This window comes from Saimiri boliviensis, chromosome 1 (genome assembly GCF_048565385.1).
Source record: "Saimiri boliviensis isolate mSaiBol1 chromosome 1, mSaiBol1.pri, whole genome shotgun sequence".
NCBI lineage: Eukaryota > Metazoa > Chordata > Mammalia > Primates > Cebidae > Saimiri > Saimiri boliviensis.
This window is the reverse complement of record NC_133449.1, coordinates 101937870-101962045: the sequence shown is the minus strand read 5'-3', so window position 1 is coordinate 101962045 and position 24176 is coordinate 101937870. Positions and strand designations below refer to the sequence as shown.

At 47.4% G+C, this 24176-nt stretch overlaps 1 protein-coding gene across 16 annotated transcripts in view; it reads right to left on the bottom strand.

The window, feature by feature from the left end:
* Positions 1–24176, bottom strand: part of BANP (BTG3 associated nuclear protein) — a 127814-nt gene that overhangs the window by 73333 nt on the left and 30305 nt on the right. For 11 of the 16 annotated variants that reach the window (XM_074401200.1, XM_074401203.1, XM_074401170.1 and 8 more), the window contains 3 exons: positions 22395–22594; positions 8017–8133; positions 6129–6304 (listed from right to left, as the gene is read on the bottom strand). In XM_074401200.1, the coding sequence (XP_074257301.1) occupies positions 6129–6304; positions 8017–8133; positions 22395–22594 (493 nt within the window). The remainder of the gene's footprint in view (positions 1–6128; positions 6305–8016; positions 8134–22394; positions 22595–24176) is intronic. The other 5 variants (XM_074401222.1, XM_074401239.1, XM_074401229.1 and 2 more) reach the window with 1 other exon arrangement.

Here is a 24176-nt window from a genome sequence, read left to right as displayed (position 1 = left end):
CTGTGGACTGCGAGGTCTGTAAATCCGCACAGCACAGCGTGGCTACATGTTTTTATTTCCACGTGCACAGCTGACATTCTGTGGACTGCAAGGTCATGCGCGGCTGATATTCTATGGACTGAGAGGTCTGTAAATCCACACAGCACAGAGTGGCTACATGTTCTTATTTCCACATGCACAGCTGACATTCTGTGGACTGTGAGGTCTGTAAATCCACACAGCACAGCGTGGCTACATGTTCTGATTTCCACGTGCATGGCTGACATTCTGTGGACTGTGAGGTCTGTAAATCCACACAGCACAGTGTGGTTACATGTTCTGATTTCCACGTGTGCGGCATTCCATGGACAGCGAGGTCTGTGAATCTGACCACACAGCACAGCATGCCAGTAGCAGCAGCAGGACGGCTGCAGCTGACAGCTCTCACGGCAGCCCAACTTTCCCAGCTGTGCCTCGCCAGCCTTCACCGGCACCACCAAGGGCTACCACTTAAGTCATTCTACTGACAGGGATGTCCATGGGACCACTTCCTGGCAATAATTCAAGTAGAATTCAACAACAATCCTCTACTGAAATTAAGTACCTAATATTTTATGTGTAGAATTAGACAGGTGTTGTAAGAATTATCAAATGCATACACAGCAGGAATTTTAACTCTTGATTAAGAATCTAAATACTTTCATGGGCAAACAGGTTCCACACTAGGTCCATTTTAGCTCAACTTGTTTCTCTAACTCAGCTGGCAGCTTAGTCATTGAATGATGGGAGCCCACACGCTGTCAGGTACAAAACAAAGCCACGAGCACACCAAGACCAAAACTACTGACAAAAGACAAGAAAGAAGACACAGTCTACCATCCACATGCTCAACAGTCAGGAGTTACCTTCCTTCTGATTCCAATGAGACACAGTCTACTGTTAACACTCTCAACAGTCAGAAGGTACCTTCCTTCTGATTCCAATGAGACACAGTCTACCGTTCACACTCCCAAGAGTCAGGAGGTACCTTCCTTCCTGCTCCAGTGAGACACAGTCTACCGTTCACACTCCCAACAGTGAGGAGGTACCTTCCTTCTGATTCCAATGAGACACAGTCTACTGTCAACACTCCCAAGAGTCAGAAGATACCTTCCTTCCTGCTCCAGTGAGACACAGTCTACCGTTCACACTCCCAACAATCAGGAGGTACCTTCCTTCCTGCTCCAGTGAGACAGAGTCGACCATTCACATTCCCAACAGTGAAGAGACACCTTTCTTCTGATTCCAATGAGACACGGTCTACCGTTCACACTCCCAACAGTCAGGAGGTACCTTCCTTCTGATTCCAATGGAATGTGTGTCATGATAAATGAAATTACCTAAGTAAAAACCTACAATAAAATGATACGTTATCTTTGCAGTACAATAAACTGACTCCAAATTTGATATAAAACAGTGTATCAATTCATATAAGCCATTTGGAATTCTTAAGAAATAACCGTTTTGAAATCTGTGGTTCTCTAACACTTAAGGAAGGCACTTAAATACTTCTACAAGATAAGAACAATCTGTCTCCTGTGGCTCCTGCCTCTTATCAGGGCCTAAAAAGACTAAACAGAAAGACAAGCGCATCCCGCTTTAGCACTTCCATTTTCATCATGCTTTCGGTCACATCAACTTGCTGACTCACCCCCTGCCCAGTTGTTCTGGGGTAGAGGGGGCAGAGGCAAGGGAAGCTGCCGGCCCAATTCTCGGCATGTTCGAACCTCATGGAAATGTTGACCAGATGACATCCCTGTGGACTGACAGTGAATCTGAAGGAAGAGACATGAATGGATTGGCTGTTTCTCCAACATTCACATATACAGCAATCATTTAAAGATGACTTCCTCTGTCTGTGTGTAATTTTCACGAAGTTACTATGTCAAATAATGAAGCTCAAGCTGTTATTTTCCTAACACTGACCCCGCTGGAATATACATTCCCAAGGACAGAGTCCGTGAAAGAGATTGATTATACAATGTTTCCTCCTAATGAATGTGACAATAGAATGGCTCTAGATGACGACCTCGTCTTCAAAATAAAGTAAAAATTAAGATTAGAAAAAGTTCTCTAGTTTACCCAATCCTACAACCTGTGTTATACATGAAAATTATGTTTGATGAGAACAAGCAGTGGTAAATAAGGCTAAAAGACTCAGCTCAAAACACTTTGCTAAAGAAAACTGTCTTACACAAAACATCAAAAGAACTTAAACTCAGATACAAAGAATATTGGTATGCTTCCTTATATATACAGACTAATACTAAGTAGGCTCCAAATCTGATATCTTTTCCTAAGTTGATTTTAAATTTTTTGGTTTTTATGACGGTGTATTCCCCAGAATTACCAAGTTTTTTGTGCCTTAGCTGACACAATTTAAACCAAACAAAAACAATGCCTTAAGGCGGTGGCCAGATCTACGTGGGGATTTACACAAAATCCACATTGAAAAATAGTTAGAACAATTAGTCTGTCGTTACTGCAATGTGATTTCCAAATTCCATTAAGATGAAATCAGCAGAATCCCTATTTTCCTCAAATTTCATGTGTGAAAAATTTCACTGCTCTGACCTTGCAATTCATAAATACAGAAAAACCGCTACCTAACTGTTCACAGCGGCATTAAATGACAACAGCCAAAAAGTGGAAACAACCGACAAGTCGATCTACTGACGATGGAAAAACAGAACGTGGGCCGTCCATACCGTCGCATAGCATGACCCAAACCTCCATATAATGACGAAGAAGAAACAGAATGTGGGCCCTCCATACCTTCGCATATCATGACCCAAACGTCCACCTAATCATGATGCAGAAACAGAACGTGGGCCATCCATACCTTCACATATCATAACCCAAACGTCCACCTGCTCATGATGCAGAAACAGAATGTGGGCCGTCCATATCTTCGCATGACCCAAACGTCCACCTACTGATGATGGAGAAACAGAACGTGGACCATCCACATCTTTGCATATCATGACCCAAACGTCCACCTACTGACGATGGAGAAACAGAACGTGGGCCATCCATACCGTCATGTATCATGACCCAAACCTCCACCTACTGATGATGGGGAAACAGAATGTGGGCCATCCATATCTTCGCATATCATGACCCAAACGTCGACCTACTGACAATGGAGAAACAGAACGTGGGCCGTCCATACCTTCGCATTATCATCACCCAAACGTCCACCTACTGACAATGGGGAAACAGAATGTGGGCCGTTCATACCTTCATGTATCATGACCCAAATGTCCATCTAATGACGATGGGGAAACAGAACGTAGGAGGTCCATACCTTCACATATCATGACCCAAACGTCCATCTACGGACGATGGAAAAACAGAACGTGGGCCGTCCATACCTTCACATATCATGAAACAAACGTCCACCTACTGATGATGGGGAAACAGAATGTGGGCCGTCCATACCGTCACGTATCATGACCCAAACGTCCACCTACTGACGATGGGGAAACAGAATGTGGGCCGTCCATACCGTCACATATCATGACCCAAACATCCACCTACTGACAATGTGGAAACAGAACGTGGGCTGTCCATACGTTCACGTATCATGACCCAAATGTCCACCTACTCATGATGCAGAAATAGAATGTGGGCCGTCCATACCTTCGCGTATCATGACCCAAACATCCACCTACTGACGATGGAGAAACAGAACGTGGACCATCCACATCTTTGCATATCATGACCCAAAAGTCCACCTACTGACGATGGAGAAACAGAACGTGGGCCGTCCGTACCTTCGCATATCATGACCCAAACGTCCACCTACTGACGATGGGGAAACAGAATGTGGGCCGTCCATGCCATCACGTATCATGACCCAAACGTCCACCTACTGACGATGTGGAAACAGAATGTGGGCCGTCCATACCTTCACATATCATGACCCAAATGTCCACCTACTCATGATGCAGAAATAGAATGTGGGCCGTCCATACCTTCGCGTATCATCACCCAAACGTCCACCTACTGACGATGGAGAAACAGAATGTGGGCCGTCCATACCGACACGTATCATGACCCAAACGTCCACCTACTGACGATGTGGAAAGAGAACGTGGGCCGTCCATACTTTCACATATCATGACCCAAATGTCCACCTACTCATGATGCAGAAACAGAATGGGGGCCATCCATACCTTCGCATATCATGACCCAAATGTCTACCTACTGATGATGGAGAAACAGAACGTGGGCCGTTCATACCTTCGCATTATCATGACCCAAACGTCCACCTAATCATGATGCAGAAACAGAACGTGGGCCGTCCATACCTTCACATATCATGACCCAAACGTCCACCTACTCATGATGCGGAAACAGAACATGGGCCGTCCATATCTTCGCATATCATGACCCAAACGTCCACCTACTGACGATGAGGAAACAGAACATAGGCCGTCCATACCTTCACATATCATGACCCAAATGTCCACCTACTGACGACGGGGAAACAGACCATGGGCCGTCTGTACCTCGGCGTATCATGTAGCCATTAAGAGGAACAATGTTCTGAGGCAAGCTACAATGTGGAAGTTACAGGATTCCATTTATAGTCAAGGTCCACAATGGGGACGCCCATAGGGATAGACGGAGGCAAGTGGGTGCCAGAGTCTGGAGGCTAGGAGAATGGAAAATGACTGTTGATGGATACGGGGCTTATTTTGGGGGTAATAAAATATATTCTAGAATTAGAAGTGATGACTCCACAACCTTGTGAATATACTAAAAATCACTTAGATGTATGCTTTAAAACGGTCCATTTTAGGGTATAAATTAGATCTCAACTTGGGAAAGAAAAGATCAACTTAAGCTCTGTCTCTTCCCACCATTCTGCCATCTGAATCCTAGCACTCTGTATTAGAGGTAAAAGCAATTTTTGTGAAGAACAGTATTTTCAATGTTTCAGATATGGTAATGAGTCTTCCTAACAGGAAAACCTTTGTTCAATAAACAAATCGACATTGAGTTGCTACGAAAAATCACACACAGAAGCAGAAAAAAATTGACTTCTTCCTAGTAAGTAAACAAAACCCATGCTTCACTACTGCCCGCACAAAGCTGGGTGTGTCTGGGTTCTTTCTTTTCTCCACGCTGTAGTAACTGACAGTCACTGGTCACTTAAGGAGACAGGATAAAGGGCACACACAGGCTCTGCGGGGAAGAGGCCTCTGAAAGGCACATTGGGCGGGCAGAGCTGGGAGGGAGGACAGGTCAGAGCCTGCAGGAGAGAAGCCCCTGCTGGGAATCCAGGTGGGACGAACAGGTTCACAACCTTCCAGATCTTGGTGGAAGGAGGCAGTGCCTCCTACGCCACAGGCCCCGTGGAAGCTGAGTTCTCTATCCCAGAGAGCCACCTCTGAGAGCCCACGTCCAGACACTCATCTGAGAGACACGGAAAGACAGCAGGCCGATGCCAGTGTCAGTAACAAAAGGTTACAGGGGCCATCCTTGAAAGCATCCAGAGCTGATACAATAAGTGAAACTGCCTAAAAACGACCCTGTCCATCTGCACCAATGTGGAAAGATTTCTGCCATATAAGGGAAGGAAGGGAGTTGTAAAATCAAGAAATGTGCACAGAAAAATTCCAAAAGGTTTAGAGATCTCAAACTGGTGGAATTAATTTCCTTTTCTTCATTTTTATACTGTATCACTCTTTTTTTTTTTTTTTTGAGACACCGTCTCACTCTGTCGCCCAGGCTGGAGCACAGTGGTGCGATCTCAGCTCACTGCAACCTCTGCCACCCGGGTTTAAGTCATTCTCCTGCCTCAGCCTCTCAAGGAGCTGAGATTACAGGCACCCACCACCATGCCCAGCTAATTATTGTAGTTTTAGTACAGACGGGGTTTCACCATCTTGGTCAGGCTGATATTGAGCTCCTGACCTCATGATCCACCCGCCTCAGCCTCCCAAAGTGCTAGGATTACAGGCGTGAGCCACCAAGCCTGGCCTATACTGTATCGTTTTTTTTAAAAAACAACAAACATATATTAATTCCTAAAAAAGCAAAACAAACAGAAACATTCCTACTGCTGCTCTGGCCACAGACAGAAGACGCATGGGACACACCTTCCGAGTTGAGAGTGATGAGGGTGACGTTGCTCCCGATGCTCTGGCTGCCGGCCTGTCCGCAGCTGGACACAGAGTCGCTGGCCTCCGAGCCACTCTCCCCGTCTTCGTGGTGGCTGTCTTCTTGGCCCGGCACCTTCACCACAATGGTGTTCTGCCGACGCCCAGGCACAGCACTGAACGGGAAAAAACACACCAGCCCAATGCGGTGAGAGCCACACCCAGCACGCCAAGTTCCGCGCTTTCCTTAACTCATCACAAAACCTAACTCTGCGGGGACCAGTGGATCACATGGCCTTCCCAGACAGCGCTCTCTACCAAGATTAACAGCAACTCCATAGGAGAAAATGGCCTGGGGCTGAAAGAAACTGTATAAAGTCAAACTTAACCATTTAAAGAAAACATATATATCATGAAAGAAGTAAAATCGTGACTCACTGAGACTCAGGCCCAGCATGCTGCCCTCTGATTTCAGAGGTCATCCTACAGAATGCGGGCACTTGAAGAAGAGTCTTTTTTAAGGCCATGTTAAAGGAAAGACTAAATTCGGAAGACCGTGCTCAGAGACCTGGGTCAGCTGGACCCACGCTGCGAGGCTCCCTGGAAATGACTCCGCCTCTGCAACACAAGCATCACTCCCAAGTATTCCCACAGGCAAAAAACCCTGAAGGGGGCTTCAAAAACCAACTGAGATCCCACGGGAGCTGCTGTCATCCCAGGAGCTGCTAATGTGGAATGACAGAATGCTGCCCGCAAAGCCGGGCGAGGCCAGCTCCACAACGTGCTCAAAAAAAGGATGACGTACAGACTTGCTACTTCCCTTTTCAACGACCCTTTCGACATCCTCTACCGTGGACTGCTATGCACCGGGAGAGGAGAAAGGAGCACAGGTTTTCTGTTCACAAAGTCAAAAAAAAGAAGGGTGTTGCAAACACTGTCTGTACCCAGAGGAGGGCGCTGCACTTTGCACTCTCTGGACTGGATTCTCTGGAGTGCTGTCCACACTGAACTTGATCCTCAACATTGGGCACCTGCCCGGCTGACCTGAGCGCCAAGCCCCAGAGGCACAGCTGACCCTGGCAGCTCCTCACCGCCCATTGCCACCACCTCTCCGCCCATCGCCACCTCCTCTCCCTTCGCCCCCACGTATCAGGCCCTCGTGACCACAGCTGCAGCCCTGGAGAACAGAGCTAAGACAACAAGGAAAAGGGACAAAGCTGGAGGAGGAGCAATCCACAAAGGAGACTCAGAGAAAAAGCAAAATAGAACTTTGTGAAGAGACAGATGGGAAACAAAAAGTGCCAGCACCCTCGGGGGTTCATGCAGCCCAGGAGGCCTTCCTGGAGAGCAGGGCCCAGATGCAGCCAGAGGCCACTGCCTGGCCCTCCCCTCACGCAGGGCAGGGACGGTGTCTTTCATCCACTCCCACCTCTGAAGCTCCACTCAAAATGTCTCAAGAGAAAAAAGGATAGGAAAAAAGTCATAAACTCAACATGCCTGCACCACTTAGCAAGCGTGGGAGAGGGCGTCTGTTTGCCTGACACGCTTCTGCACAGACAGACAGACGAGTACCACTGAGCTAGGTGGGAGGATGAGCGCCTTCACCGACTGCTGTGAGGAGACAGAGCCAGCCCCCTTCACAACCCGGCCAGCAAGGGACACAGAAGTCCCCAGCGGCAGCCGCCCCGGTGTGGTTGGACTCAGCACTCAGCTCCACCCAGCCTGCCCCCCCGACCTCAGAGAGCTGGGGCAGTGCCTGCCAGGCTCAACCCTGTGACCACAGAGATGAAGCATATGCCGGACTGTGCCCGGCTTGGGGACGTTGACTTATTCTCACAGGACTCCTCACAGTGACAGGGAAAGGTAGGGTTGGTGCCGTGCTACTGACTTGCTAATGACATTTTCCAGGGAATCCGGTGCCCTGTTGCTCAAGGGGTCTTCCATCTTGGCTACAATGGCGTTCTGCCGATCATTGTTGAGTATTACTGTAGTCTGGGGGACGACGCTAGGGAACAAAAGAATCACAAAGAAAAAGAAGGCCTTAAAACAACAACATTCATGGTAAGAGCACATAAGAGTCATTCAACACAGTCCGCTCCCAGGGACCCGCACTGCGGGAAGGAGCCCCAAACGCTAAGGAAGAATAAACTGGAGATGGGGTTTTTTAACAGAGTTGAACTTTCCTAATTGCTGGTGTTTTGTCTGTACAACTGGATAGCACAGGACAGCTGGGCTGACACTGAATGTGTGATACGGATTAGACTGAGACAGCACGAGCTGTTATCATCCCCAGTTAATAAAGCTTCTGAGGTGGCACACTTGCATGAAAACCAGCTTAACGTTTTTAGTCACTCTATCCCAGCTCAATTCCTGTGGGACAGATCGAAGTTTCGTAACCATGTCAGTGTTGGTATCATTCCAAACTGGTGGCACCCTGGGAAGAAAGGGCCAAATATCACACTGGACTTGGGATGGAAGGACACATACTCGCTACCTCTAGGTTCTACAGGAACAGGTGTGAGTTACAACCAAAGGGCTCAGGGTTCTACTTCCAAGGAAAAGATTCTACAAAAGAACAGGCTATGCCCAGAAACCACCAGACCTGGCGCCGCCCTGGAGGAAGCGCTAGTGTGTTTAGACAAGCAGCGGTCACACAGCTTCACCTCAAAGGACAGACTCACCCATGGTTTCCCATCATGAGTTTTTGAGCCTTAGCACTTTCGTTTCAGTCAAGGGATTTCTACGGTACACTCTGTGGTGGAAGGGTGGCACGGGGAAGGATCTAGCACTAGGAATACAGAGCGGTTATCACGGAGAATAAAACACCATTCCTGGATGTCACTCTCCAAAAATCAACCTGGGAAGACTGCCTTTCTGTGATTTACACCCAAGAAAATCCAGCCTGCCATCACGACTGTAACTGTCCCCACAGCACCATGTCACACCCACGGAAATCAAAGGACCAGCAGCTTTTCCTAAATAAAAGCATCATCAACTGCATTTCACTCAAAAGTATTATTTTTTAAGCTCCTCTACTTGTTATTGGTGACACCTAAAGCAACACAGCAAAACCTGGTACATGTCCTATGTCAAGAGGCTTTGTTCAAGTACATGCAAAACAAGCCACCAAGGTAAAACATAAAATGAAAAATCTTCCGGAAAAATGCAGGATTTAAACTATTTTCACAAGTTTGCATTTGCCATGTTTCATTACAAAAGGAAACAAAACTAAGTCACTCTGAAGCAGAGCCTTTAAAAACTACGCAATGGTCCGGTGCAGACGTTCACACAGGGCGGAGGGAGGGATGGGAGGGCAACACTCAGGACCAGACTGCAGCGGCACCAGGACGAGGGCCCAGCCTGCACCTCAGAGCAGCAGAACATCTGAGTCACACAGCCAGTGAGCAGAACCCGACAGCCCTCGCAGCAGAGGTCAGCATCTGAGGCCACCTCCAACAAACTGGCACAGGCAGCTGAGACGCCGGGGTGGGGGGTCTCGGTCTGCGGCTGCGGTCAGGTTCCATGAAAGCTGTCACACGTGGAAACAACATGGCATGAGAGCCACAGGAGCTGCAGTGGTGACTCCAGATACCACTGTGGGTGCTTGCTGGGCACACACGATCACAGGATGAAGAACAGACGTGACTCCGTTCTCTGCCTAACCCTCCACTCACATAGAGGCGCTGACAGACAATCTGAGGAGAAGCAAGCACCAACCCTCCAAAGATGAGTTTAAGTAACTTTCGAATGTCAGCCGGGCACAGTGGCTCACGCCTCTAATCCCAGCAGTTTGTGAGGCCGAAGTGGGCAGATCCCGAAGTCAAGAGATCAAGACCATCCTGGCAAACACGGTGAAACCCCATCTCTACAAAAAATACAAAAATTAGATACACGCGGTGGTGAACACCTGTAGTTCCAGCTACTTGGGAGGCTCAGGCAGGAGAACCCCCGAATCCAGGAGGCAGAGGTTGCAGTGAGCCGAGACCACACCACTGCACTCCAACCTGGTGCAAGAGCGAGACTGTCTGAAAAAAAGATAATAATAACTTTCAAATGTCCCAGGCCAAACCCACTAAACGTGCACCTAAGAAATCTGCACTGAATGCTCAGCAAGTGAGAAGTCCATCCTGGGCACTGCAGGACCCCCAGCCTCCAGGGACTCCCATTCCAGGTCGGGCATGAACCAGGCCAGGCGTGCTGCTTTCCCTGGGCTCCCCTCTTAGCCCAAGATCTTGACACAGCACTGGTTACCTGTGTGGTCAAGTCACCGACCAGTCCCACTCCCACTGCAATACCCAGCTGTTTCCTACGGCAGGGAGAGGATGAACGCCATCAGAGTATCTGACGTACGTTTGAACCAAACAAGCTTTCGTCTCTTTCCACCCAAAGGGCAGCCTCACCACGTGACACTCTGCACCCCAGGTAGGCACCCCTTTTATAACTGAAAATAATTATCAAGTCCAGTTTAGAAAATCTGACATTCATTTTCTAATTTTTATGAATTATCTCAAGGAAAAATATTTCAACAACAGCAAGCTCAAAAGTACTTCGAATAATTTTTTCTGCTTTCTACTTATTAGGAAAAAATGGACAGATTTTGTTTAAAACTCCAGCACCTGTTCCCTAAGTATGTTTTCTCCCATGGACATTCATGCTCCTACATAACACACAAGGACCCGGGCCTTGTAAGTAAGAAACTGGGTTAGTGTCATGTACTTACAAAAAGAGGAGCTGCTGGGTGGTCAGAGCTTCAGCAGGAGGAAAACAGAAGAGCAGGCAGGTGCAAAGAGCAGGCACCCCGAAGCCCCCCTGCCAGAGCAGCCCACAGCCCACTCCCCTGCCGACAGGGCTCTCCCAGAGCCCCTGTGCATCCAGCCTGCATTTCCCAAGCCCTTCTGTGCACACACAGCCCTGTGGCCAGAGTCCGTCAATGGACTTCCAACAGGAGAGAGGTGTGTCACTTCCTGGACACAGGTTTTAAAAGCAGGACGCATCTTTCAGTCTCTCCTCTTCCCCGACTGAGGACCCCAAGGCAATACAGGTAAGCACACAGTAAAAGGCTCAGGCATCGGAGGCACCCACAGGCAGCTGGGGAAAGACCAAAACAGTGCACACTGCACCCTGAACACAGCAAGATTGCACCTCCCACCACGCTAATCACAAGTCCACAGAACCCGCTATCGCGATGATTCATGTCCCTGAGTCAATACAATCAGCATGCAGATTAATCAAACATTGACTGAAAGTATATTTCTATTGCTTACAGGTTAAAAACGTATTTGATTTTACTGTTACAGACGGGTCTCACTATGTTGCCCAGGCTGGTCTCAAATTCTTGGTCTCAAGTGATCCTCCCACCTCAGTCTCCCAGGTTGCTGGGATTACAGGCCTAAGCCACTGCACCACACTAAGGATTAAAAAGTCATAAAAACAAGATCTAACAAAAAAATACTGAGGGATAAAAGTAAATCAGCATTAAAATTTTCTTTCTAATATCTAAGGAAATGAGCAAAATAGAATATAAAACCAGCCCCACAAATAGCCAGTGCACCAGCGAAATGGGACTGACCTAAGGCAGCCAACTTTAAAGACTCGTTGCTAAAGAAAGAAGCTTCTAGCCTCTGGCAGTCGGCTTTGAGAGGCTCCAGATCTAACTCCTCACGCTGCTCTCCCCAGGGAGCATGGACAGAGATCTGGGACTTCCCACAGCAATCCCAAATCAGAAGGGCGAGGAGGTCAAGAACATTTGTGTTTCTCCCTCTTTCCTAGAAGCTACAGAAACGACTACTAAGGAGAGAGGGAGGCAACATGACGAATAACTCCATGGAAGTCAGCACCTGCAACAGCACAGGAAGGCCGGGGCTCCCAGGCAACGTGTTCAGGTGAAAAGCTGCCTGGGGCCCTTTGCAGGCTCGCAGGACACCGCACACTGCCACGCATGGCATTCTGGGCTCTAACACCAGGGACCTCTGCGCACTGCCTCCTGGTCTCTAACGCCAGGGCTCTTCCCATGCTCGAAGGACACCGCGCACCACATCCTGGTCTTGGGGCACCACATCCTAGTCTCTGCCCACAGCATCCTCATCTCTAACCTCATTTTTCAATTCAAGAAGAAACGGTGGATTCTAGGCTGGGAAAAGCATGCACAATGAGCCTGGAGAAGCATTTGGCAGCACCATGAAAGTAAAAGTGCTCAGGCCGAGCGCAGTGGCTCACATTTGTAATCCCAGCACTTTGGGAGGCCGAGACGGGCAGATTACAAGGTCAGGAGTCCGAGACCAGCCTGACCAACGTGGGGAAACCCCGTCTCTAATAAAAATACAAAATTAGCCAGGTGTGGTGGCACGGCCTGTAATCCCAGCTACTTTGGAGGCTCAGACAGGAGAATTGCTTGAATTCAGGAGGTGGAGGTTGCAGGGAGAGGAGATCCCACCACTGCACTCCAGCCTGGGCAACACAGCAAAACTCCGTCTCGAAAGAAAAAAACAAAACAAAACAAAACACTAACAAGAAAACACCTACAATGAAGAAGGAATGAAGGGAATGTCAAGGGGCACAGGAGCCAAGTTAACAAGCTGCCGATGGCCAAAGCTGAAAGGAGGTGAGCCCCAGAATGGAGCAGTACTGGATTCTAACCCAAAGTGTAAAATAAATCTCCACGAACGCATGCTGATGCAAACAGATGAGTGAATAAATCAGTAAATGGGAAAGAAGAGACAAGCCTCCCAGGCAGACTAACAAAAGTATCCAAGATGCTCCACCCTCGAGCAGGCAGCACACAACTCCCAACTCCCTACTCCCTACCCGGGCGGACAACGGGCACAGCAGCTTCTTCCACAAGTGCAGGACGCGAGGGGAAAGGAGTAACCTGACAGAGGGAAGCACTGAACAGCCTCAGTCAGGTGATCCGCATCGGCATCCAGCCCTGAGTCCTGCTGTCCTTGCTGGCCTGGATGGGATGTGACGAGAAGGGCTTCACCTCTGTGGCCTTCCTCCCCAAAACCCGTGACCCCCAGTCTCATCAGGAGGCAAATCCTAACAGAGGCACATCCTACAAAATACCTGACCCTATGGCTCCTCAGAAAGTCGCCAAAAACAAGGAAGTGTGAGAAACAGTCACAGATCAGAGGAGCCCAGGAGGCTTGGCAACGGAGCATCTGTGGACCCGCAGACGTGTAAAACACACAGAGGGTCCCACAACGAACAGTGTACCAATAAACTCTAGAATTTGGGGGAAAGGAAAATAACCTTCAGAGACACAAATTAACATTAATTCAAGAAATTCTACAGTTATCAAAATTCTATATCAAAATAATTGAATTCATGATTAAAAACCTAGGCTTCACTGGCGAACTCTATTAAATTTTTTACAAGAAATAAAACTAAACTCACAGAAACATTTTCAGAAAGCAGACAATGAGGGGCAGCTTCCCAGCTCTGTTTCTGAGGTCAGCAAACAAAACAAAACAAAACAAAACAAAGACATGGCAAAAAAAAAAAAAAAAAAAAAGCTACAGGCTAACACATCCCACAGACACAGACACAAAAACTCTTAATTAAATATTAGAAAACTGATCAATTAATATATCAAAACCATAATACACCTAGATCAAGTCAGGTTTATTATAACAGAAATGCAAGGTCGGGCTGGCATTCAAAATCCGGGTAATTCACTTTAACAAAAGAATCAAGAAGAAATACCATACAACCATCTCAGGTAAATACATAAAAAGCACGTGAAAACTCAAATTTCCATTCATTCATGTGAAAAACTCCCATGAAACAAAGAATAAAGGAAACTTCTGCAACCTGATAAAGAGCATCTAGGAAAAACATACTAGAAACATCATACTCAATGGTGAAAGGCCAGATGCTTTCACTCGAAGATCAGGAACAAGGCAAAAATATTTTTAAAAAGATCATATACTGAAATAAAGATCATGGCCAGCACAATAAAGTAAGAGAAGCTATAGAGATTCTATAGGAAGAAGTAAAACTCTATTTAAAGGTAACATAATCACATATATTTTTAAAAATCCTACAGAAAACCTACAACAATTTCATTTAGAAATGACATGGGATAAAGGGCAGTAAAGAAAAATCTGTTGTACTGCTATATCCTTCCAACGAACACATGGATACTGAAATTTAAAATACAGTATATTTATGGTAGCATCTGTTAAGTATGAAGTACTCAGAGAGTAATTTAACAAAATACGTACATGAGCTGAACATTGAAAACTGCATAACACTTTCAAGAGAGTGAATTACTGCATGAGACATACCATGTTCACGAATCAGAATATTCAATATTGTTAAGTAGGCAATTCCCTCAAACTGATCTACAGATTCGACACAATCCCAATCAATGAGTTATGAGTTATTCTAAAACTACAGAAGTTCTCCAAATTATCAGAATGTACATAACCATTAAAACACTTACATTTATGTTTAACATTAGTTTGGTTAAGATTGTATCTCTGAACCATACGGTTATATTAACCATTCCCTAAGTTGCATGTATGTAGAGTGCATGTTTTCTTTGGCTAGTACTCAGCCCTAGCATTTACTAAGTATCACAATTAGGTCACCAACAGAATGCAGCTGTGCAATATCGTATAGACCAGTCAGGAAGAGAAATCACACGTACACAAAATTAAATGAAAGCAACCAAAATTCAGTATTAAATAAGAAAAGAATTAAACAAAACCATCTGAGCTGAAACCAAATCATTTCTTCACAATTCAAGCAGCTCTCCCTTAAATCTGTCACACTGTAAAGCCTATGAAAGCTCTAATTTTGACTGAGAATGCCAATGACCCAAAAGTGAAAACACTGGTTTACTCTGGCCAAGACCTCTTGTGCTCACATGCCACAACAGAGATGCTCAGAAAGAGGCCTACCACTACACAACACCGTAACAGCCTTTCCAGGAATATCTATCAATATTTAAAATAAAAGACCCTCTAGGAAATAAAACAGAGAATCTGCAGCCAGCATACTAGAGGGAATTAAAATCATTCCTTAATCAAATATTTCAATTCTCCACGAGTCAACAGCAGTTCTGAGGAAAAGAAAAATTTCCCTTTAATTAAGTCTTACATGACACATCTCTAAAAGACACACTTTAAAAGAAATCACACTTTTTTCCAGGCACAGTGGCTCACACTTGTAATCCCAACACTTTGGGAGACCGAGGTGAGTAGATTACCTGAGGTCGGGAGTTCAAGAACAGCCTGACCAACACAGAGAAACCCGGTCTCTATTAAAAACACAAAATTAGCTGAGTGTGGTGGTGCATGCCCATAATCCCAGCTACTCAGTAGGCTGAGGCAGGAGAATCGCTTGAACCCAGAAGGCAGAGGCTGCAATGAGCCGAATTCGCGCCATTGCACTCCAGCCTGGGCAACAAGAGCAAAACTCCGTCACAAAAAAAAAAAAAAAGAAATCACACTTTTTAAAAATTTCACGAACTATTATTATACAGAAGCCTACAGTTCACAATTATAGTTTAAAATTGTAGAAAGATGCTAGTTGTTTTCAATTGTTTAATGTTTTTAAAGATAAAAATCTATGACTTTAAAAAACAAATTTTAAAAATCTTTTTTCAATTGAAATAAACTAAAATTAGTTTTTACTTTTATTTATTTATTTATTTTCTGAGATGGAGTCTCGCTCCGTCATCCAGGCTGGAGTGTAGCGGAGCGATCTCGGCTCATTGCAACCTCTGCCTCCCAGGTTCTTGCAATTCTCCTGCCTCAGCCTCCAGAGTAGCTGAAACTGCAGGCACACACCACCACACCCGGCTAATTTTTTGTATTTGAGTAGAGATGGGGGTTTCACTGTTGTTGCCCAGGCTGGTCTCGAACTCCTGAGCTCAGGCAATCCGCCCACCTCAGCCTCCCAAAGTGCTGGGATTACAGGCATGAGCCACCATGCCTGGCTAGTTTGTTTTTATTTTTAAAAATAATTTTTCTAGTCAGTCAATGTGTTCAGCCAATATGTTCAGAAAACAAAGCCAAAAACCCTAGGCTCTGAGCTGTGGCCTGAGCTGCCGACTCCACAGGTGTGCTGGGCAAACAGATCCCTCCTGCCCGTCCTGTGTCCTGGATATGCACAGCCATGAGGGCTGGCATCCCGTGACGGGCAACCCTCCATGCTCAGCTGCATCCTACTGACACCGCTGTCTGTCCAGCTTCAGGTACAAACAAAAGGCTCTTCACACTGACTTGTATCAACGTACCTGTGCGTGCCCTTGATCCCTGCAGGCCGTGTGACATCATGCCCCAGCTGCATTGTCCACACTAGCATTCAAAGGATGGGCCCACTGAACATACATCCTTAAAGTTAAAATCTCAGGTTGCTACACCAAAATTATAATGGAGCAAAATTCAAACTGATGGCACACCTGCAGGAAGAAAATAAGTACCTACCTAAAAAAAAAAAAAAAGAAAAAAAAGCCGGGCACGGTGGCACGTGCCTGTAGTCCCAGCTACTCGGGAGGCTGAGGCAGGAGGATCACCTGAGCCCAGGAGTTCTGGGCTGTAATGCGCTATGCCAATCGGGTGTCCGCACTAAGTTTGGCATCAATATGGTGACCTCCCAGGAGCAGGGCACCACCAGGTTGCCTAAGGAGGGGTGAACCTGCCCAGGTCAGAAACCGAGCAGGTCAAAATTCCCGTGCTGATCAGTATTGGGATCGCGCCTGTGAATAGCCACTGCACTCCAGCCTGGGCAACATACCGAGACCCTGTCTCTCTAAAAAAATTTTTTTGAAAAAAAAAAAAACAAAAAAAAACGTAAAAGACCATTTTTCTTGTCCCCAAGTCGATGACGACTGTTGGATGAAGCCCATCCAGGTGACTCACATTTTTATTACAATGATTCAACTTTAGCTTCAAATAAAAAGGCCTTTATTTCTTTTTCTTTTCTTTTTTCTTGAAGTTATTTGCTGTGCTCGCCCTTGAAGGCTGGGCTGGCTCTGAGCAGATGTTGCCACTCTAAACAGAAGGGTAAGTGACACCACAGCAGGCAGCTTCTTGCCCTCTCTCCAGGGGCCTCATTACAACTCAAAGTCCCTTAAGGTGTCTGCATCTGTGCTGTCAGATCACACTCGGACTTCCCAGCTAATCCTGTACAGCAAGGAGTGAGCCCTGGGAATGTCGGGCTATTTTAACAGCACAGGATTAGGATAGGATACAATCTGTAACTTACATACTTCTGTTCTTCATTTTAAATATCTGAGGCCCAAAGTAAATAATTCCTAGAAGCATCTTACTATTTGGAATGCTAACCAATTTTTAAGCTTTTTTTGGAGACTTCCTTTCCACGTTCCACTGCCCACATTTTAGATACACAATTCTCAAACAACACTCATATGTGTTTACAAATTAGTAACATTCTAATTTAAACACACCTTTTCTCATTAACGGACTGGGATTAAGTTCTTCTCCACTATTTCTTCCCTACAATTTTCTGTCAACGGCTTTGAACTGTTGGCAATTTTTATTTCTAATTTTCAGAACTTATATGGAAAGATACCTGGCCAGCATGGCAAAACCCACCTCCATCAAAAAATACAAAAATTAGCGCCTGTAGTTCCAGCAACTAGGGAGGCTGAGGTGAGTGAATCGCTTGAACCGGGAGGCAGAGGTTGCAGTGAGCCGAGATTGCACCACTGCACTCCAGCCTGGATGACAGAGTGACACTTCTGAAAAGAACTTATATGGGAAGAAATGCCAGACTTAACACTACCTTTTTTTTTTTTGAGTTAGTGTCTCGCTCAGCCTGGAATGCAGTGGCGCAGTCATGACTCACTGCAGTCTCGCACTCCCAGGTTCAAGCAATCCTCCCACTTCGGCCTCCTAAGGGATTACAGATGGGTGCCACTGTGCCCAGCTAATTTTTTTATATTTTGTAGAGATGGAGGTCTCACTATGTTGCCCACGCTGGTCTGGAATTCCTGAGTTCTAGCGATCCTTCCACCTCGGCCTTCCAAAGTGCTGGAATTACAGGCATGAGCCACCTGGCCTCCTTTAAAAGTCATTCAAACATACTATATTCAAAACTTTCCGCCGGGCGCGGTGACTCAAGCCTGTAATCCCAGCACTTTGGGAGGCCGAGGCGGGTGGATCACAAGGTCAAGAGATCGAGACCATCCTGGTCAACATGGTGAAACCCCGTCTCTACTAAAAATACTAAAAATTAGCTGGGCATGGTGGCGTGTGCCTGTAATCCCAGCTACTCAGGAGGCTGAGGCAGGAGAATTGCCTGAACCCAGGAGGCGGAGGTTGCGGTGAGCCGAGATCGCGCCATTGCACTCCAGCCTGGGCAACAAGAGCGAAACTCTGTCTCAAAAAAAAAAAAAAAAAAAAAAAAAACCTTTCCTATGAAAGGAAACCATTCCACCAGGCGCAGCGGCTCACGCCTGTAATCCCAGCATTTGGGGAGGCCAAGGCCGGCAGATCACCTAAGGTCAGGAGTTCAAGACCAGCCTTGCCAACATGGCAAAACCCCATCTCTTCTAAAATTATAAAAATTAGCCGGGTATTGCCGGGCGCGGTGACTCAAGCCTGTAATCCCAGCACTTTGGGAGGCTGAGGTGGGTGGATCACGAGGTCGAGAGATCGAGACCATCCTGGTCAACATGGTGAAACTCCGTCTCTACTAAAAATACAAAAAAAGTAGCTGGGCATGGTGGCGCGTGCCTGTAATCCCAGCTACTCAGGAGGCTGAGGCAGGAGAACTGCCTGAACCCAGGAGGCGGAGGTTGCGGTGAGCCGAGATCGTGCCATTGCACTCCAGCCTGGGTAACAAGAGAGAAACTCCGTCTCCAAAAAAAAAAAATTAGCCGGGTATCATGCTGCACACCTGTAATCGCAGCTACTCAGGAGGCTGAGGCAGAAGGGAATCACGTGAGCCTGGGAGGCAGCCGGGCAGTGCAGCAAGATCCTGCCACTGCACTCTAGACTGAGTGACAGAGCAGAGTCTCAATTTAAAAATAAAAATAAAAAAAATAAAAAAATAATTCCAGCACTTCAGGAGGCCGAGGCAGGAAGATCATGAGGTCAAGAAATTGAGACCATCCTGGCCAACATGGGGAAACCCCGTCTGTACTAAAAAATACAAAAATTAGATGGGTATGGTGGTGTGTGCCTGTAGTCCCAGCTACTTGGGAGGTTGAGGCAGGAGAATGGCTTGAACCTTGGGGGCAGAGGTTGCGGTGAGCCAAGATTGCATCACTGCACTCCAGCCTGGCGCCTGGGGACAGAACAAAACTCTGTGTCCAAAAAAAAAAAAAAAAAAAGGAAATCATTCCTCCATTTTCTTGTTGTTTTAAATAGGATATATTTTCAATAGGATTTTAAATAGGGTAAATTTTATAAATAATGGTTTTATTAGCAATATTAGTCAACTCCATGCTGATATATGCTAAATATATTCTACAATAGGTTGATTTTGCCTTGCCAATACAACTCTTTCCAACCCGAAGATGTCACACTTCTGGGTTAACTGGATTGTGCATCTGAATCACTATGAGACAACGTTCCTGTTCTTTCACTGCTTGTTGACGGGCAGCTCTGTGAATGATAACACTGCCCCCAGGACAGGGAAGCACGGGAGATTTCCAACCATGAGCCGCTCATGACACCATCCCTGAGGTCCTGCCATCGCTGAAGACAGCAGTAAGAGTGTGACTCCCCGCAGCCTGGAAACGCCTCTGCCCAGGCAAGCAGCTCTATCACCAGACAACCCAAAAATCAAAGGAACATGGCGCTGCAGTCAGGAGTTACAAGCTCAGCCTAAGTGGGGCCACCCTGTCCCCGGGCAGCCCAGCATTTTCCTGAGCACAGATACTGTTGGTTGCCCTGAGACAGCAGGGTACCCTGGGCCGAAGCAGCCCCAGAGCAGCTCCAGTCCTCTTCCTCTCATCTTCATTTTAAAGATGAGGAAACTAGAATCTCAGATGGAAATGAATGCATGACTTGGCCAAGGTCACCCCACAGCGTCCGCCAGGGCTACTGTGACAGCCAGAGGCCCAAGCTCCACCCTGGGCACATGGAATCCAAACAGGGCACCCTCAAGGCCAAGCCATGACAGAAACTACACTGCAGCTCTGGGTTCTTCATCGCCCACAGGAACTTCTCTGCCCAGCAGACATCGTAACTGGTGGACTCTAATGATGGACTCTGTCCACACCTTTCCCAAGTGGTGACAACGACCTGTCCAACACTAGCACAGCCTGACAAGTGATGGGGCAGCCGTTCTCAAGCACATGAGGCCCTGTGGGCAGAAAAGGCTTGTTCTTTGGTGTAGTTCCTTAGAACAATAGCTCTCAATGTAGGTACCCAGGGGTGCTTTGAGACCCGGGGGGCATATTCGGTGGTCAGGATTAAGAGAGTACTGGAATTTGGCTGGCGGAGGTGAGGGAGGTTGCATCCCTCAGTGAGTAAGACAGTCTCGCCCAACAAGAACCCTTCACGTACAAAACTTACGATGAACCAGAACTTCATGAGTGGAAAACAGGCTTCTAACTCTCTGATCCCAGAATCGCACTCTATTCAACATTCACGCACTAAACATTTTTGCATGGTTTTACCATGACTTGAGTTTTCCACGAATTCAACTATTACATAAGTCTAGAAAAAATTATACTTTGCTTTACTTGAAACTTCACTAGGAACTGCTCGCCCTTCTGTAATATTCGATCACCAGCTGGTGTCTGAACTCACAGAGTCACACAGGTCAGCCTGCAGGGACCGCCCCTCCCCATCAGCAGGACGCAACACACCAGATAGGAGACCGGCTTTCTCACGGCCGACCATCACCATGTTGAAATGGTTATCTTATTATACACTACTATCACATTTATCCTCTATAGTGGGGGCAGTCTATTAACTTTAAGTTATATTTTCATTTTTTTCTTTTTGAGACATAAATGATATTTTCTAAACACTACATTTTAGAGTAAGAGAACACTACCAAAAAAACTATCCTAAAAAAAAGGCATTGGGTCTGACAGCTTTGCACACCCGACCTGAGAGCCCCACGGCATCCCTGCAAAGGACAGGTCGACACACACCTGCTGAGAGGACACACGTGGGTGACAGCATTGCCAGGGTGAAGGTACATCTCAGAGGAGCACAGACGATCCCTATCTCCCGCCTGTGAACTGAGATGCCAACTCCACCACTAGCAGCGGAGCTCGGAGGAGGGCCAGGTAGCATTTCCAAAACCCCCGGCATGCCTAAGAGTTCAAAGAGGCACCACTGCTTCAGCCAGCACGGCAGCCATCATCTGGAGCTGCCCCCAGACAAGCCAAGACAAGCTGCCACCTCGGTACTAGGGTATATTCATGAACATCCCAAACCCAGCCAGCTCAGGAGCCCCTGCTCTCCGTCCCCACACTCCCCGGGGAGGTCTACAGAGTCCCTAACCCAGCACCAGCCACCAGCACACACAGTCCTTCCAGGCTTGCTGTGGCTCCCATTCCTCAGCGTTCACATGTCCCCTGACCGCCCCCCGCCATCCCACCGTGCTCTCTCCTCGCAGACACACTGGGCAGAAGGTTGCGGCTGAGCCAGGGAAGCTAAAGAGAGCAGCTCTTAGTCAAAAGGCCCTCATCAGGCACAAAGCCATGTGGTGTCTACTGCCTTAGGCAGGACTTCCTTTTGGCCAGGTGTGCAGAAGGCTAGCGACACCGGTGCCCGAGCTTTGGCGCGAGCTGCCAGCCAGAGTGTCCAACACGAAGCCTCGAGTGAGCAGAGGCCCAGGCAAGTCCGAGACTTTCTAAGACACTAAAGGTTCTATTAGCATAGCACGTAAACTACCACACAGCTTCTAAGATCAGACTCCACTTTTTAAAACTAAGCACAGTAAAAACTACAGACTTGAATGGAAAGTTTGATATATTCACATGAAACGTACAAACACCACATACGAGGAAAAACAGATCTGGAGACCGGCCAGGTAGAGAAGTAAAAAGGAAAGCAGCACATGTACATCTTCTGAGATTTGGTGGGTACGTTCCAAAGAAGAGACGCCTCGCTCTGGGGTACGTGGAAAGGAAACTTCAGGTCGTCCTGGCACGATGCCAGGTATTCGGGTTCGGACTAACTCAAGTCAGCTTTACTTAGAAACTGCTGAGACCGAGGCAGACACCTCGCACCTCCAGCCAACTAAGCAACTACACCGCGGGCCAGGGCGAGGAGGTGACACGCTGCTCCCCAGGTGACCCGAAGGCCCGGCACCCGGGTCTGTTCTTACCATCGCACTTTGTTGCACGTCTGCGTTGCCCCGAGAGGGGAGCCGGCCACCATGGGCACCTGGATGGGGCTGTGCTGCTTGTTGGTGACCAGGTCCAGCTTTTCTTCTAAGGATTTACACGTAGCCTCCAGCGCCTGCAGCTTGGCCTCAATGCTGTCCAGCCGCAAGCAGATTGTCTGGTTGATGGAATACAGGAACGACTGAAAGTGGAGAAACACCGGCTTTAGAAAGGGTCTCCTGACCGCAAGAAGACAACCCCAAGAAACACCGAACAGCGCTTTTCTGATTTCAACTCCATCTACTAGGACAGAATGATGCCCACAATGGAACTAGCTTATTGGCTATAAGCCAGAAACAGCTGAGTAAAAGTTCACATGTGACATACAAGTCACACTTCCTGTTTAAAATGTGATGACTTAATCACCGTTTTACTTCTATGAACAGTTGCAATTTTTAGTTATGCTGATGTAATAAAAAAAGTATATAGTTTAATATATTATTGATCAGTCAATTTACACATACCACTAATCAAACCTTCTCAACAATAAAAACAGACTACACTTAACATCAGAACAGCATAAAAGCCACAGGCCATGCACATTCACATGACACCGGCTGCCTAATCTGAAGGTGACAGGCCCCCGACGGCCCTGACTCGGGGATTTGGTCACAAGGCTCCGTGGGGCTCAAGCAGCAAGCACGCCACCTAGGGGCTGGCAGAGCCAGGCTCCACATCTGACCTTTCCAGCAGAGTCTCCGGATTCCTCACTCCAAGTAACCACAGGGAGCAGTGATATGCCGGACTCCAAACCCAAGAAACAGAGCAAACACACAAACCAGAAAGGAAAGAACCTCATTTCCCCAGCGGCCATCCCAGCCAGGAGCCACCACGAACACACACGGAACGTCTTAATCACGCAGGAACTGCACTGTGCAAAAGAGACACCCTCCACCAGGTCTCACTAGCAGACAAAAGGACGCTCCTTTGTGTCTAGGGAGGGGCGGGTTGGGAACACCCACCAGTCCTGCTTAGCAGTCAGGAGGGCTGGTACCTGCCTTAAGAATCAGTAGCTGAAAACAGCACAGAATTTGTGTTTCATCTTTTCTCTCTCCTTTTCTGCCCATGATTTAGAGCGAGGGGCCCAAAGTGGAGCCATCAGAAAGAAGGGGGAGGTAGGTTCAGGAGAGCAGGGGCAGCACACAGCAGTCACTGAGAGCTGGCCGTGGGGCCTGCAGCACAGGGGCGAGGGAGGCGGCCCACGGTGGCGCTCGAACGGCTTCCCACTAACTGGAGCTGCACTGCTACACTGCTGACGGCCCTCTCTCCTTTCTGATCTCAAGGGAACGTGCAGAATATCAAGATTACAGCGCTAACATACATCATGTCGCTGGCATCGAAACCTGGTGCATAGTGGCAGGGACAGCACCACAGGAAGGACAATCCACAGATCGCCCAACAGCTCACCTTCGTCTCAGGTCACCGCCTCTCCTGGTAAGACTCAGCACAAGGGCGCTGACATAGAAAGGAGCTAAAGAAACCAACTGAAATTCACCCTCCTTGACTGACTACTCTGTGCTCGACTGTGACACTGAAGCCGTGTGTGGGAGGGAAGGCGGCGCGGCATCAGGGGGATCCGAGCCCATGTGATGACGCCCAGTCAGCCTATCTATGAAGAAGGCAAGGTCCATGGCGTGACAAACATGTTCGTCTTGAAAAGCAACAATCGCTGGCTGAATCCCTGAATGGCCACTGATAACCCCACTATTTTCAACAACCTGAAG